This window comes from Peromyscus eremicus, chromosome X (genome assembly GCF_949786415.1).
Source record: "Peromyscus eremicus chromosome X, PerEre_H2_v1, whole genome shotgun sequence".
NCBI lineage: Eukaryota > Metazoa > Chordata > Mammalia > Rodentia > Cricetidae > Peromyscus > Peromyscus eremicus.
In genome coordinates this window covers 61,368,292-61,385,753 of record NC_081439.1, presented here as the reverse complement: position 1 = coordinate 61,385,753, position 17,462 = coordinate 61,368,292, and the positions used below count along the sequence as shown (strand labels likewise).

General features: G+C 36.5%; 1 protein-coding gene across 1 annotated transcript; it reads right to left on the bottom strand.

The window, feature by feature from the left end:
• Positions 1-3,781: 3,781 nt before the first annotated feature.
• On the bottom strand, positions 3,782-6,703 carry Gpr174 (G protein-coupled receptor 174). The gene has a single exon (XM_059251197.1). It carries the CDS (start codon positions 6,175-6,177, stop codon positions 5,170-5,172), a length of 1,008 nt encoding a protein of 335 aa, XP_059107180.1. The 5' UTR covers positions 6,178-6,703; the 3' UTR covers positions 3,782-5,169.
• Between the last annotated feature and the right edge of the window lie 10,759 nt (positions 6,704-17,462).

The following is a 17,462-nucleotide window of genomic DNA, read 5'->3' as shown; positions in this document are numbered from 1 at the left end:
CAGCAGAGAGAAAAGATAAATGTATAGAACTACCTTTTGTGGAAAAACAGTATCTGGCATGACTCAGGCTAGAGAAACATCCAAAAAATATTGATGCCATAAGACAAAAGTCTGAATTCCCACCATACTGATTAAGACTTTTATATGAACAAGCTATATTTTTTTTGTGTAGTTCAGGTCATGGAATTATTAACACTATCTGAACCACAGATACTTAATTCTCCTTTATCAGAATAGATTATGAGGAATGAAATAGGTCATAAAGTTCACATAACTATGCCACAGGTTTGAGAAAAAATGCAGGTTATATATCTACATAAGTAAATTCTAACATTTAGTTTTTCTTAAAATGTAGAAATAGTCTGCCAACACTAGAATTTTTACATTCAGTGACTCTCACAGTATTGGACTCCTTCCCATGATGGCTATAGTTTGTTATTATAATATGTTTAGAGCCAAGAATACATGAACTGGGTTCAACAATAGTCTCCATCACATTTCTGCAATAGAGAGAAGATCCACATGAATGAAGCAGAAACAGGTGAATACATTGAAATTGGTTTGGATTCCTCAAAAGGGATTTTACTTGCTGGAATCTAGTGTTTGGTATCCTTTCTGAAATATCTAAAATTAGTTTCTATTCATTATCTTTTGCAATACATCAAATAGTTAACTTAAGTATTATTATTATTTATTTAAGTGTTGTCAAATGGAATTTAGTAATGTCTGAAATGTAAACAAATTCTGGGGAATAAAATCAGTGACATAGATGTGTCATGTGTGGATATTCTATGAAGCTGAATAATAGGGGTTCATTATATCCATTCTTCTTTCAACATGTTTGAACTTCTCCATAGCAGAGTGGCAAAATGAAGTAGACAGTAGTGTGATTCAGGTCATTTTGTCTAGTATTATACCTTTTACATTATTCAAAGACAGAATGGGGAGTTTACAGTACAACCACTTTATGTTCACACTCCCTAAATTCACAACATGGACAAATTTTTTTTCAAACTTTTACTTTTGCTCCTCTTACTTGATTTATTTTCAATACTATTGGTATTCTTATAAATTTTGGATATGAAACATTGCAAAGGTCTGAAAAATTGTACGATATGATTATGTTCCCAAATCAAACTGAAAAGACTCTTAGAAAAACAAAAAGCCATTGAGATTGGATGACAAAGCCTAAGGACAGGTCTATCTATGGCAATGTTATTCAGTTATTCTTTGAATGTGCACAAGAAGGTAAGTACAGGACTTAAATGTGGGTTGTGCCTATAGATGGGTCAGATGTTAAGAGTGAGAAGAAATTAATATAGTCAACAATAAGGAAGTATTATGGTCTTGGCAAAATTAAATAATAGTTAAAGCTAAAGAGGTTCTGTTGAAGAAATGGTCTGTGAAGTTCAAGGAAGTTTGCCCATATAGTCTCCTTCCCCTCCACGCAGACCACATCCTTTAAAAACTGAGAAAATATGTAAGCTTAAACAGCTACATTTTCTTACAAGTCTGTCTCTCACTTTCTTCCTCCTACCATTACTCTAGCAGAATATGGTTTTGAAGGTGAGGAAGTTACTTCTTACATGGTTTCACAGGGCCACAGGAAAGTTTTCTAAGTGGTTTGAGGGTACTTGACATGAGGCAGTTCATGTATTTATAGTTCTATTATTTTCTTTAGATCTACCAAAGTGTTAGATGTTTCACTTTTTTAAAAAACCCTTATACCATATCCTAAGAATGCCTTTCTGCAACAGCTAAAATGTGTATGTAATTCATAACAATTTGATTATTACTGAAGATACTTAGGCTTCACAAATAGTCTAGGGCTTTACACACAATGAGGAGTAAATTGCTAAAGTAGAAAAAAACAAAATTAGACTTAGCGGAGGCCTGAGGTAGGATAACACAGAGGGAATGACTCATCTTGATCTTTGAGAGTGGAATCCACCATTCCAGTAGGTTAAAAGGAAGAATAGACCCCAAGGAACATAAGTCCATGTATGTGACCCCACTATCAGTTCTCAAGTCTATCAGTTTGCTGAAAGAAATGTTCACACAAGACATCCAGAGTCAGAACATTTCTATTTAATTACAGAGACAATCTTTATTATTAAAATTCATGTGATAAATAAGAGCTGTAAATAAACTCCTGATATAACATTTCACAGTATCTTGGAAGGTAACCCAAAAGGTGGCATAAAAATTAAGTTGTATGGAGTTCCACTGATGAATCTTTTCAGAGCATGGTTGTTTGTAGGGCAAATAGCTCCTCTCCATGAACCACCAGTTAATAGGATTTGGTGTTTCATTGTATGAAAATGAAAATACATAACACATAAACCATGTCATTAAAATAATATAAGCAATAAAAATAAAGACAATATCAACGGCATGCAAAACATTCTATATGCAAATTTTTATTCAAATAATTTGCTTAATTTTGAGACTAAAATTTAAAATCTTTATGAAAGAAATATGAGATTATTTATCTTTAAGTATACACTACCACAATTAAGACTCTCTTTGTATTTGGTCATATAAAACTCAAGATGATGAATAAGAGAACTGCAGAAGAGACTTTTGCAGGAGAGTGGAACATCAGAAAAGAGGTAACTGCTTGGTAGTACCTGAAATACTATTTCTCTCTTACATTAGATTTTCCTCTGAAAACTAAGTCTTGTGTTAAAACAGAGAGAGGGAAAATAAATTTCGAGCAAAAACCTGGGAAATTTATATCCATGTTCATGGAGATATTTCTTGGAATTTAGCATCCTCACAGTGGAAAGCAAAGTAGACTGTTATTTGTACTGCATTATCTGAAAGGATTGCTCTAAGACTCTCTTTCCATTGTCTTCCCTTCCAGCTCATCTCTCTGTGCCTGCAATCTCTCCATTGCATGCCACCACTCCATGTTAATGCCTATTACTGTGGTATGAACTTCAGATATTTCTTGGTAAATTAATATGAAGTTAACATTAATAATTAGCACCTTATTGTGGATAAGTTGATCAGAAGGGGTGGGGGATAGAGCAAATCCAAATATTGATGAGGAAGATGAAGAATCAGGAAAACCAGATGCTGAATACCAACCTGGATGGGCATGTCTGGGTAGATAAATAGGATAAAATCATTACACACCTGTCTTTTACCTAAATGATGTAAAAGAACTGCCTAACAAATGAGCTGTACCCTCAACCACTCCAAGATTATCAATAATATCCTAGAAATATTTCCTCTCCCTTAAAAAATAGTATGAGTATAGTAAAATCAATGTTAGAAAAAGTTCAAACAGTGACTTTAAGAAATGTAATCCATGCTACAAAAAATGTAAGCGTAGACATTATAAAAGTGAGTTCTATTCCAAGCACCCACATTTGTTTTGTAGTTCCACAAATGATTACAACATAAAATTATACTGAAATAGAAGTCACTTTAAAACAAACAGACCAAACACATTTATAGTTCCTTTTGAAAACGAAATTCAACACTTATTTAATACATCAAAACATATGTACATTACAAGGAACAACTAGGAAATACATAAATATACTGTTGCTAGCAGCACAAAGTCATTTTTCTATTCCATTGTTATTTTCACAAAAATGTACAAGCATAATCAATACTTGCTCAGAACAAAACTTTAGAAATTTTCTGGTAGCATTAGGAGTTAGAATTCATGTTGATTGAACCAGTTTCCCACGCCCCCCCCCCAAAAAAAAACATATAACTAACTATATGCCTAAAACTATTTTTCTGGATATTAAAAATCCTTGCTTGGTTTCCACATTTTTTCCAATGTAAAGAAGAGTGTGTTCTCTTTCCATTCTCTTATTCAAACATTTTAAAAAGTAATCTTATTTGTAATGTATAGCATGATTCAGACTATCCCAGTACTTACAGCCACATACCCCAGTTTTTCCTGCTCAATAGTACCAAGTAGGTAGTAGGCAAAGCTTTTATAAGGAGTGCCTAAGGCTGCTGGAATGATCTCCACTTTTCTCAAAAGGTGAAAAAAATTGCTTTTAACAGTTTCTGAGAGGTAATCTGTGTAGGCTTTATAATCGTAAAACTTAACTGAAACAAAAATGCAGACTTGAAAGCCCACATGACCAGTGTCTTCAAGCCCTACTCTGGCTTGTGTAGATGCGCCTACAGGAACCACTTAGCTTGGGGAATGAAGGACAATAGTTGCTTCATCTTTTCACTCTGGCCCAAGCTTAGTGAATAATTGGCGCAGTTTCTTCCATAGGCTCAGTAAGTGCAGTAACCTATTAGATTTCTTTAATTCTAAAACATGAGGGAAAAAAATCTCTCTATTAGGCAGGTTCATACATTTCTGAAGGTGTTCCTTGGAACTAGTTTAAGAGAGCTAGTACTGTGATTGTCACCTGTTTCCTTTCTCTTAAGCCTAGAGGCCATCTGAGTCATATTGGGTTGACTCTAGAAAACTACCTGCCCCGGAAATATTCAATGTAGCATTTTATACAATCACAGAAAATAATTGTGTGTCATGAATGTCTTGTTGTTCTTAGTTTAAAAATACCAAAGCCTAATTTCATAATTTCATTCACTCATTAGATGTGACAGTATTTCATATTGACACTAACCGAAGAAACCAAGCATAGGAGTTTTCAAATCATGGAATGGAATAAAATCTTGGAGATAAAAATTATTCTATTTTTGTAATGTTATGTGTACATAAAATATTGTTCATCCAACTTTAAACATAACCAAATGTTGTTGGAATGCAAATTGTGATCACTACTACAAATAGACAATTGCATTCCCTCTGATGAATTCATCATCCCAGGTAAGAAAACTCAGTACTTAAGGTGAGCTTGAGCTAGTAATCTCTTTGTGACTTAGGTTCACAGACAAAGCTGATGACTCCAGCTGAGAGCATATGTGCGTAGAGTGTCATTAAAATTTTACCACTTAAGTCTTAAAGACTTGGTCATACATTACTACATAGACATGTCACCAGCAATGATAATGAAACATAATGTTCTAAATAGGTCCTGCCATAAATATGTGCATTCCCCATTTAAGTAATATAGAACACATTTAAAAGTTGTGACTGCTTTTGTGAGTACTATCTTGTTGACAGGGTACTGCAAATGTGTTCTGGTACTTTCATTCTAGGCCATGTTTAGTTTGGGGTTTTATTTAGCATAGTTCAGTTGCCATTGTAGAGGTGTTATGGTTACTCACAATTTTGTATGATTTTGTATGGAGTTGGATGCTATCAGGCAAATCTTGTCTTGAAAGACGTCTTCTGAACTCATTGGTGGTGAAATAATATATAATTGGGTCAAGGCAGGAATTCAGACTTGCCAGGCACAGGGCCACAGAATGAAATATTAGAATCACTCTTCTGGCTAGGCAGCTCTTAATTTCATTGGACTTAACTAGGAAATCTAAAGGAAAGCTGAAGTGATACGGTGCAAAGCAAATCAGAAATACCCCTGCACAGGTCAGAATCATCTTCAAGGCTTTCTTTTTCTCTCCAAGATGTTGAGAGATGGGGTATTTATTTTGTAATGATAAAGCTGTTTTCCAGGTACAGTATAGGACAATCATAAGAGGAGTAACAAACCCAACCAACTCTCCAATAGTTATCATTGCTACAGATTGGGCCAGATTGACATTCCTGGTAGGAAGATCCACAAAGCATTTGGTTCTGTTGCCTGGGGTATCATCATTGGTTCTGAGGAGAGGAAAGAGTAGGCAGGCAAGGCAGATGATCAGCCAGCCAACAATGCTGATATACAAGTCATATTTCTGTTTGCAGTCATTGAAACGAAAGGGGTACATGAGAAACCAAAATCTTCGTACGCTGATGCAGACTAAGAAGTAGATGCTTGCATACATGTTAACATATTTGAGATAGAAACAAAACATGCAGAGACCAGGACCGAATGGCCAGTCATGGTTCAAGTAGTAAAAGATCCTCAGTGGCAGAGAAAGAATTTGCAATAAGTCAGCAATGGCCAAATTTATCATAAATACCACAGCCCTTTTGGTTTCTTTCATATAGCCATAAAATACCCACAAGGCTAATATGTTCCCTATGAGACCTGGCACAAGAATAACAGTGTATGTCACTGCATAAATGAAGTACCGAAAATCTGTATTGTCTCCATCAGTCTTGTTACATGTATAATTATCAATCATGATTATTTCTAGAGAAATGGTCTTTGCCTAATGGTCATTCAAAATCTAAATCCATAAGTAACTGCTGCATTTTTTCACAAGATGGCTGATCAATGGGTAAGAGGGACAGAATATAAAACAACCTTTTGCCACAATTGTTAGCCTCTGTATATTATTTGGGAACTTTAAAAAAAATGGTTGTAGGTTTGCCTTGGACTTGTCTACAATATCTACAGAAAACTAGTGTGCAAGCACACATGAAACATGGTTAAAATTTTCTACTCTTGTTTATTTTGTAGTACGGCCTTCTGGAACATCATGGCAGTTGGATATCTCCCATTTGGTTCAGAACTATGTCATATGTGAGCTTCTCAATTTCCCATGTGATGATCATCACTTTACAGGTGTTTGGAAGTATACTTCATGGATTCTTTTTGGCCCAGTTCACACAGAAGAAAGGTTTGTTTCAGTGCACAGCAGGTCTGCTGCTATTCCAGGATGATTAGCATTGGTGGGTCTTTTTTTCTGAGACCTTTTCAGATCTATATTGAAATTGAACAAGTGAGAGGAAAAAAAGACAAACCTGCAAGTAAAAGAAAATAAGCCCATTATACATGGCATTTTTAAATGAAAAAAAAAAAAGCACTGCATTTGCTGGCCATGTTATATCCAGAAGACAATGTTTCATAAAAGTCCTCCTCATACTCTAGCTCTTACATTCTTCAGTCTCCTTTTCAATGATATTTGCTGAGCCTCACTGTGTGGCTGATATAGATATCTTACTTAGTGCTGAGAAGTCACAGTCACTTATTCTTAGCATTTTGGTCAGTTATGGGGCTCTGCATTAATTGCTTCCCATTGCAAAAAGAAGCTTTTCTGATCAAGGTTAAGAGCAGCACAGATCTGTGGGTATAAACAAATATTTAGAAGGCATTTTGACAACATGATCATTAAGCAAAACAAAAGGGTAGATTCCCTTCTAGAACTGATGGCCTTCCTAGTCACAGGCTTTTGGAAAGGTTTATAGTGTCAGTCATGAATATTCTCCTATGGAACAGGCCTCAAACCTAATCAGAATGCAATTGTTTATCTCCCTAACATGTGTGCCACTATTGCACCAGTGGGCACATCTTTTTTCCTCAGGTTAGTAGAATAGCATAGAGTGTCCAGTACTGAAAAAGACCACTGATGTCTTTTCCTTCAGAGGCCTACATAATATCACCTGACACAACAAAAGCTGGTTATCCAGGAACACTCTTCCATTGCTGTGGGAGTGCAAACTTGTACAGTCACTACGGAAATCAATATTGTGGTTCCTCAGAAAATTTGGAATCAATCTAAGACCCAGCCATACCACTCCTAGGCATATACCCAAAGGATGCTCCACCCTACCACAAGGATACTTGCCCAGCTATGTTCATAGCAGATTTATTCATAGTAGCCAGAAACTGGAAACAACCTCGGAGGTCCCTCAACTGAAGAATGGATTTTAAAAAATGTGGTACATTTACACTCAGGTGTTTAAAAAATGCCATCATAAAATTTGCAGGTCAGTGGATCAAAGTAAAAAAATCATCCTGAGTAAGGTATTCCAGCCCCAGAAAGACAAACATGGTACGTACTCACTTAAGTGGATATTAGCTGTAAAGTAAAGGATAACCATGCTATAATCCAAAGACTCAGAGAGGCTAAGTAACAAGGATGGCTCAAGAGTCAGCACATGGATCTCTCTGGGAAGGGGAAATAGAATAGATTTTGCAAGTGGACTCGGGCGGGTGGGAATGGGAACCAGAGGAGCAGGAGGAGAGGCATGGAGGAAGAGAATACTAGGGGAGACAACTGAAATGGAGGCAGCACTAGGGGGTGATTCGGAAACCCCATGAAATCTTTGAGAGTGGCCCCAGTGAAGATTCCTAGTAATGGAGGATATGAAGCCTGAACCAGTCATCTTCTATAACCAAGCAAGGCTTCCAGCAGTGGGACTGGGACATCAGCCCAGCTACAAAACCTTCAACCTAAATGTGCTGGAGTAAAAGTGGTGCAGAACTTATGGGAGTGGCCAACCAATGACTGGTCCAACTTGAGGCCCATGCCATGAGAAGGAACCCATGCCTGAAATATCTGGACGGCCAGGAACCAGGGGCTGGTTGGCCCAGCTAGGATAGAGCCAAACATAACTAGAGGGAAAATACAATGAAATGATTCCTAATGATATTCTGCTATACTCGTAGGATCTGTGCCTAGCCCAATAATCATCAGAGAGGCTTCCTCCAGCAGCTGATAGAAGCAGATACAGAGACTTACAGCCAAACACTAGGCAGAGCAGGGGAACCCTGTAAAAGAGGAGGGAGGAAGGAGTGTAGGAGTCAGAGGGCTCAAGGACACCATGAAAACACAGCCTACAAAATCAACTAAGCAGCACTCATAGGAGCTCACAGAGACTGAACTGACAGTCATAGACCCTGTATGGGTCTGAGCTGGGTCCTCTACATATATGATAAGGTTGTGTAACTTGGTGTTCTTGTGGGATTCCTAACAGTGGGATGTCTCTGACTCTTTTGTCTGCTCTTAGGACCCTTTTCCTCCTACTGGGCTGCCTCATTTAGCCTTCATATGAAGGTTTGTGCTTAGTCTTATTGTAACTTATTATGCCATGTTCAGTTGATATCCCTGGTTAGCCTGCTCTTTTCATGAAGGGAAACAGAGGAAGAGTGGGTATGGGGGAGAGGGGAAGTGGGGGGAGTATGGGGAAGAGTGGAGGGAGGGAAAACTGTAGTTGGGATGTAATGTATGAGAGAAGAATAAAAGAAAAAAAATAATTCCTCTATGTCTTACAACCAAAGTATGTGGTATGTTCAGCAATAGGATCCTGCAATCTAATTCTGCTGGGCCACTAAGAGCAATGGTAATAGCCTGAGTTGTTTTATTTGAGGTGAGGGGGCATTGGAGATGCCCTTACCAAGAACCCATATGGAGGGTATCCTCTATCTGGATTGAAATTTCTTTTTTGCACTCATGAAATTATGAGCAGCTGAGTTTACCTGCACAAGATTAACCCAATTAAATTTCCAGTATAAATAGAGGAGGAGCTCAGAAGGTTTTATCCCTAGATGAGGAATTATTGGCAGTTAATGGCTACTAAGAGGAGAGAGAATCATTTTTCTTTGGGGGTACAGCCACTGATAGGTTGCCCATCCTCCAGTGGATGACCCCACACACATGCACACATGGGCAATTCTCAATGGACTCAGTGGGTTATTTTAAAAATCAGAAAAGGATATAAATTTGGGAAGGAGACAGACTGAGGAGATCTGGAGAAGGTGGGATGGAGTGGGATATGGATATAATCAAAATCTATTGTATATAGGTAAAATAAGAAAATAAAGTCTATGTATAAAATACATTATTTTTAATAGAATTGAGTGAGGTTCTATAACAGTGGTTCTCAACCTGTAGGTTGTGACCTCTTTGGGGGGGGTCAAATGACCTTTTTCACAGGGGTCACCTAAGATTACTGGAAAACACAGATATTTACATTATGATTCATAACAGTAACAAAATTGCAGTTAAGAAGTAGCAATGAAAATAATTTTATGGTTAGTGGTCACCACAACATGAGGAACAATATTAAAGGATCTCAGCACTAGGAAGATTGAGAACCACTGTTCTACAAAGTGCAGAAAAATAAAACTAGAAAAAACTTGAAAAATAATCCAGCATTTTGTTACTAAAAATGTCTGAGCCAACAATTATGGAAGCCTCTTAGAAATTCAGAAGAATCTCAGCTCTTCCCTCAGGACCTGCAGAATCCAAATGTGCATTTTAACAACTACACTCAGTTGAATCTTCTGAAACTCTAATCTCCACCACTGTTTCATGAACTTAGCCAATCTTCAGACCCATGTGAGGAAGACTTTTTCTTTAAAATAACAAAAAATGAATACAGCTTTCCAGGTGTTTCCTCTAGAGATTTTGATTCAACATGTTTTAGGTAAGGCCAGAAATTTGTATTTTAAAAAGTTTTCCCATATGATTCTGATATAGTCAGCATTGTATTTGTCCTTGAAGCATCATTTAGGGGCCAGTGATTTTATTCAAATCCTTCCCAGATGTTGTGAAAACAAGTGGGAAACCAGCCTCTCTTTAAATATTTCCATTTACATGGGACATTTAGTCACCTCTTAATTATCCAAGACAAGAGAGCAGAGCACCAGAACAGAGAATCAAATCCTCTAAAGGCTGACTCAGCTGGGCCCATGACCCTTCCTCTGAGGTAAACAAATTTAGCTTAGGGACTTGGATAGTTGCCTCAAGGCTGCTGAAATCTAGAAGGATTTAACTGACTTTAAAGATACGTGGGAAGAATAAAAATGAAAAGAGAATTATGAAACATCCTGGTTTGGATTATCAACTCCATGTGGTTCGAAGTGTGCATGATTCAGCCCTTGAAGGAATTATTGTTGCTATTTTGCCTGGTAAGTAAATTGCCTGGTAAGTAAAATATCACGTTTTGCCTAAAAATGTGGGTCTCACTTTATTTAAAAGGCATTTAGCTTGAAGATGTTAAATATTTGATATTACTCAAGTAAGGAAGATATAGAAACTTGGTATTATAACATTTATGTATTACTCTAAAGAATATAATTGATAGTGAAAGAGGTGTTAACAAACAGTCCAGTTCTGAAAAGAGATGATATCTTTGAAATATATTCACATGTGGTGATTTTGATTCAGTGATAGAGAAATTTAGATGGCAGATAAGAAGTGTATGAAGAGATGTTAACATCACTAATAACCAGGGAAGTGCAAATTATAAACCACCATGAAATATCACTCACAACATTAAGAACGTCTTTTTTTTTTTTTTTTTTTTTTGGTTTTTCAAGACAGGGTTTCTCTGTGTAGCTTTGAGCCTTTTCCTGGAACTCACTTGGTAGCCCAGGCTGGCCTCGAACTCACAAAGATCCGCCTGGTTCTGCCTCCCGAGTGCTGGGATTAAAGGTGTGCGCCACCAACGCCCGGCAAGAACGCCTTTTATAACAATTCAAAAAAAAAAAAAGTTCTGGTGAAAATGTAGAGAAATTGATTTTTTTTTCAATCTTATTGGAGGGAATATAAATTGGTGCCATACTGCAAAAAGTGGATTGTAGTTCCTAAAAAAAAATTAAAATAGAACCATCACATGATTCAATATTCCTATTCTTTGTAGCTATCTAAAAGGAAAGAAATAAGTATTTTGAAGAAATATCTTCACTCTCATGTTGTAGAATATTAGTGTGTTATATTTAAGATGTGTTACATTTGTCTATGCTGTGGAACATTTGTTTAATGATATAAAGATGTGTTGCATTCTTTTTATGTTGCATTTGTTTAACTCTGTGAAGCTGTGTTACTTTGCCTGTCTAAAACACCTGATGGTTTAATAAAGAGCTGAATGGCCAATAGCAAGTCAGGAGAAAAGATAGGCAGGACGGGTAGCAGAGAGAATAAATAGGAGAAATCTGGGAGGAAAAGAAGAAAGAGTGAGAAATAAGAGGAGACGATGATGCTAGGGGCCAGCCACCCAGCTACACAGCCAGCGATGGAGTAAGAGTGAAAGTAAGATATACAGAAGAAAAGGTAAGAGCCCAGAGGCAAAAGATAGATGGGATAATTTAAGATAAGGAAAGCTGGCTAGAAACAAGCCAAGCTAAGGTCAGGCATTTATAGTTAAGAATAGGCCTCTCTGTGTGATTTATTTGGAAGCTGGGTGGTAGGCCCCCCAAAAGAGCAAAAACAAACAACATTCTCATGTTCATTTGAGCATCGTCTCTTTCAGAGAATATACAGAATGAATGTATGTAGTCATCAACAATGAATATATAAAGAAACATCTGTGCATGTGCTCAATAATATTCAGTCTTTGAAAATAAGGAAATTCTGTCATTTGCAAACAAAACTGCTTAATCTGGAGAAAAAATGTGTTAAGTAAAATATGAAGTCAGGCACAGATGCCATAGTACATGAGCACATGTACACTAAAAATGACAATAATCATGGTATCAAACTTGGAGAGACAGTACGAGAATTTACTGTGCTAATATAGGTAATACATTTAGTACATTGTGAGTATACAATAAATGCTCAATAAACATTACTTACATTAAGTGACTTTTCTGCAAGGGCATTCTTATTATCACCCCATTTTAAAATTTCCATCTTTTACCCTAGTTTAGGTCTTTATTACTTAATTTCTTTGTCTGTTTTTATTCTGCTCCATTCTACAAAAGGCTTTCATTATTTTCATTATTTTTTCTAGGTTATCTCTTTATTATTATTTACAAATCAGAAGCTGTATGGCATGGAAATCAATCTTTATAACAGTGCTATGTACCTTCACAAAGTTATTATCTCCTGCTATTTTTTAGCAGACTGAATACACAATTCTAACGAAGTCATACTCTTCAGATGACCTTTTTAGTTTTCACAGACAGCAGTGATATTGATGCTGCCTTAGCCTGCAGCATCTCTTTTTCCACTAATTTTCTTTTCTTTCTTTCTTCCTTCTTTCCTTTCTTCCTTCCTTCCTCTTTCTTTTCTTTTTTCTTTTCTTTTCTTTTCTTCTCTTTCTTTCTAATTTCCTTAAGTTTCCTGTCCTTCTTGAAACATTCTGTGGTTAAAACAATACTGTTATGTTAGCTGTCATCTTAACATCGTATTTGTGACTTTTTACAATAACTCAACTTCCTCTTCCTTTTGCTAATTATATGTGCATTATTTATGCTCTTGTCCTCCTGCCCATTATACCCAATTCCTACTAACCCAGAAACTCCTTGAAGTTGTGGGCTGAGTCTTGTGTATTTCTGAGTCCTATAGGTTCTGAGATCCTGGCTTGGTATATTCATCAAATATTTACTGGACCAATATTTACTCAGCATCTACAGTTTGCCAGGTACCATTCTTGGTACTGGGAATATAGACAACATAAAAAGGTGTGTGACCTTTCTCTTCTTGAACATAAATTCCAGTGGAAAAGAATAAAACTCACCATACAGTGTGTAAGAATGTGATTATAGATAATGTAGGTATGTAAGAGGGAAAAATGTAATAGAGAACTTACAATTACTAAATAACTAAACTAGCATAATACCTAACAACAAACTATAAACATTTGCCCTTATACCTACAAATAATTGCAGTTCTTACCCCTCATTAAAGAAACTTCACTTTGCAACAGACAGAAACTACTACAGACAACCACGCCCCATCAAAATGCAGAAGTGTTGAGCCCAGTCCCAATGGATACATCTACAAAATGCTTCCACACATAAGGCTCAGGGGACACCGGGGAAGAGAAGGAGGGAAGATGGCAAGAGACAGAGGATCAGGGAGTTTGCTGTGAAATTGTGTCTCCTAGTAATGTCAGAAGCTATACCCATAAAGTCTCACCAACAGAACCACCCAAACATGAGCTGAACAAGGACAGCATTGATGGACATGCCAAACTGGACTGAGAAAAGCCCATGAGGTTTCAACCCTACACAGAGAACTGTAGGCAACTGAGGAAAGCTTGGGGTGGGACAGGTGATATTTCCCAGGGAAGAACACACCAATTGGTTGTCCAGTGCCAAATGGTCAGCTATAAAAACACATATACGAGTAACATTATACAGAATGAGCAGGTAATATTTACAAATATACATATATAAATTCATATATGCATGCAATAACAATGTAAAGATGAATTTGAAAGAGAGTTAAAAGAGGTATTTGGGAGGGTTTTGGATGAAAGAAAGAGAAGAGAGAAATGTAGTTAAATTTATAATCTCAACATTTAAAAAATGTAAATTAAAAAGGACATGTTTGCTGTTTGCTGAAGTAAATTAAACTGAAAGTCAAGACTACACATTCCTAAAGTCTATATTTCTCCTGTTTTTATTCCCACACCATTGGCTACAATTTTTATTAGTGTATATTTGTTGTACAAAATACTGTATCTAACTATGATACTTTGGTACATATATATAAGCTACTTTTATCTGATGAATTTCCATCTCTACATTTCATCCTAAAACTCAGGAATGCTCCTAAGAAGAGTGTGGGAGCCCATAGGGGTTTCCTAGTGAGATTTGAGCCTGCTTTACCAGCAGGGCTGCATAAGAAGATGATTAGACCATTGGCCTGGGTACCAGGTGTTTGGAAGCATCTACACTTGGCTGTATCTAGCAAGGCGAAGATCTTTTGCCTTGCCCCTTGGCATTGTTATAAAAACCCTTTTGAATAAAGTTCTGGGCCAGTGGATAAGGATCCAGGCCCTCCCAAGGATATCCCCTGTGTTTCTATCTGTTTCTCTCCCCTCTCTATTTCTATCTAAATATCTTATCCCTCACTCCTCAAGAGTACCCAGGTTAAGGTGGGGGCTGGGTCCCCCACAGTAGAGCATCTTCCTTAAGATTTTTCTAGCTACCTCTGAGTGCAGCTGATGCTCTCCTTTCACTAGACAACATGATTTTCTAGTGAAAAAAAGTTGAATGAAACTTCTAATCATTCAAAAATCCGAAGTCCATTGTCCTACACTAAACACAAATATTCCTTCTTCTAGCGTTATGGGGACAAAAAAGAAAAGGGACATTTGTTTCAACATATAAAATTATTCATAGAGATGGTCCTTTCATAAGAAAGAACCACACAGTAACAGGTATCTGAACATACCCTGACTTTAAATGAGAGATTTATTTGAAGTATCATGCCAGAATTTTCAAAAACAGTTTCTCCTTATTTTGGGGACCTATCCTTCTTCGAAAAAGGGGTGAGAGAAGGACACAAGGCCCCAAATCACTGCTGTAAGTTTCCAGTGATATACAGGTCATAAAATATTTCCTATAGTCATTGAGTGGAGTTATGGTGTATATATATATATATGGTGTATATATATATATATATATATATATATATATATATATATATATATATATATGGAGATTTGATGAATCTTGTCTCAAATGAATATTAAGGAAAGCTTTGTATATCATTTTGATGAGACTTAAGATGTTATTATCTAAGATAAGAATATATTAGCTCATACTTTAAGACACTCTTCTCCATAAAAATGTGGGTCTACATTTTAAGAATTCAAATTATAAAATACAAGGTAATCAAATCATCTAGGTACAAATTGTAGTTTTAAAGATGTATTATCAATAGAGATGCTATTTTGGGGTGTGGGTTTTACAAAACAGTAACAAGCTGGGTGGTGGTGGTGCACGACTTTAATCCCAGCACTCGGGAGGCAGAGCCAGGCGGATCTCTGTGAGTTTGAGGCCAGCCTGGGCTACAAAGTGAGTTCCAGGAAAGGCACAAAGCTACACAGAGAAACCCTGTCTCGAAAAACCAAAAAACAAACAAACAAACAAACAAACAAACAAACAAAACCCAGTAACAAACAAACAAACCAAAACAACAGACCACCTAATCCCAAGTCATAGGCAATCACTTGCAGAAAAACTAGTTTTATTTTAGAGTTCTGGTTAGATGCATACTAATCAGCCAAGATAATATAGACTCCTCAACAAGTACCTGCAAACCATGTAAAGCTGAACAGGTGTGTGCATGTGTATAGGAAAAGCTTGTAACATTATTTTACATGAGCAATCACATCTCTAGGGAGAAGAGAGCACAGAAATTTCTTATAGATTCTCATCAGCATGTAGTGCAAATCTCCAGGTCTTTTGATTTCTGAAAAAAATTTGAAGTTAAATATCTCACAAATTCCCTGGGAAAGCTGTCTGGTAACTGCTACATGGTGATAAGCAAATATTTTGGGGAAATGATTTTGTGATTAATTATCAGAGCTAATTTACTAATTTGGTCAGGCACACTAGATGTTCCACCAGATGTTTTATTATAAGGAAATGTGTTCTACCAAGGTGCCATTTCTAGAAGCTTCACCACCTTCTCTGAGATTCCTTGAGTTCAACTTCATGTATGGAGGAAAGATGCACACAGGCAGACAATGGAGTCGTTGTGAGCATGGCCATTCCTTAGCTAAGTCCAATGTCTCTGCTGAGATTTGAAGGCTATTTCCTCTCTAGCAGACAATTCATCCTGTTCCTCGTCTCTAGAAGTACCCTCAGTTACCTGGAGACAACGTGAAAAGGGTCACAGCCTCATATCATCAGTGAATAAAGCCTAGTTACATTGCCATTGCCTTAGACATACTAGTTTTAAATTCCTTTATATTTTGGGGAATAGTACATATCAATTTGTACTGAAGATGTACAATCTCAAAGACTTTTCAAGCCTGTACTGAGCACTAACAATACCAGAATCTCTTTCCTCTTCTATCCATAAAAAATGATAAAACCAATTGTTCTTAAAGAGCTTTGCATTATTTTGCTAATCTGTCTTTATTATATCTCATTTCTTCTATCAACTCTCTGGAATTCTGTCCCCTAAAATAACTACACTGTGTGTTTAAAGTATATATTCCTGCATGAAATGAATAATACTTGACAAAATGTTGAAAGGTATCTACATTTTAACAAGTTCAATGTACACTCAAATTTGAGAGTGTCCTCTGAGTATAAAAAGCAGTAACATGAAGCTCAAAGTCAAGTTTTTTTTTTTACAAAATTGTCCCTATCTCTTTCTTCCATATTCTTGAATATTATTTGGTTTCAATAGCTCTATGTCTAGTCTATCTATATCTACCAAAATTTGGTATCCTTCAAGGCCCAGCTACATTTTTGTGTATCTGAATCTCAAATGCAAGTAACTTTAGACCAAAGGAGAGTCTAATGGTAAGATGCCTTTATGTTTCTCATATACTACAATCTTTTGTAAACAATTTGATAAACCTTCATTGGTTGACTGTTGTTTAACTTGCCATTCATTCATAGTGTAACTCAAGCACTTTTATATCGATGCACTATTAAAACAGTAGTGGAAGTATTAACTTGCTTTTTAATGGTTCTCTAAAACACTAAAGAAACTATTTAAAATTACATTTAGCCTAAATAAAGCTATCAGTGTCTTGAGTATTTGCCACTCTGTGTTTGTGTATTCCAACTCTTTTCTTTTCGAGGCTAACCCACTATTATACGAAGTTCCGTTTTACACACTATTTTTTTTAATATTTTTACTTTGTAGAAGTGATGAGGTGATCACAGGTTACACTGCAGTGGGAAAACTGTATGCATTTCCTGTTCTCAGTGCTGACAGGGCTGTGGGGATTTTCCTCAGCTTTTCTGAATGTTCACCTTGTGTCTCAGACCAGACATGAGCATTTGGACAAGAAGAGGGGTTTTTTGTTTTTTTTTTTTACTGGA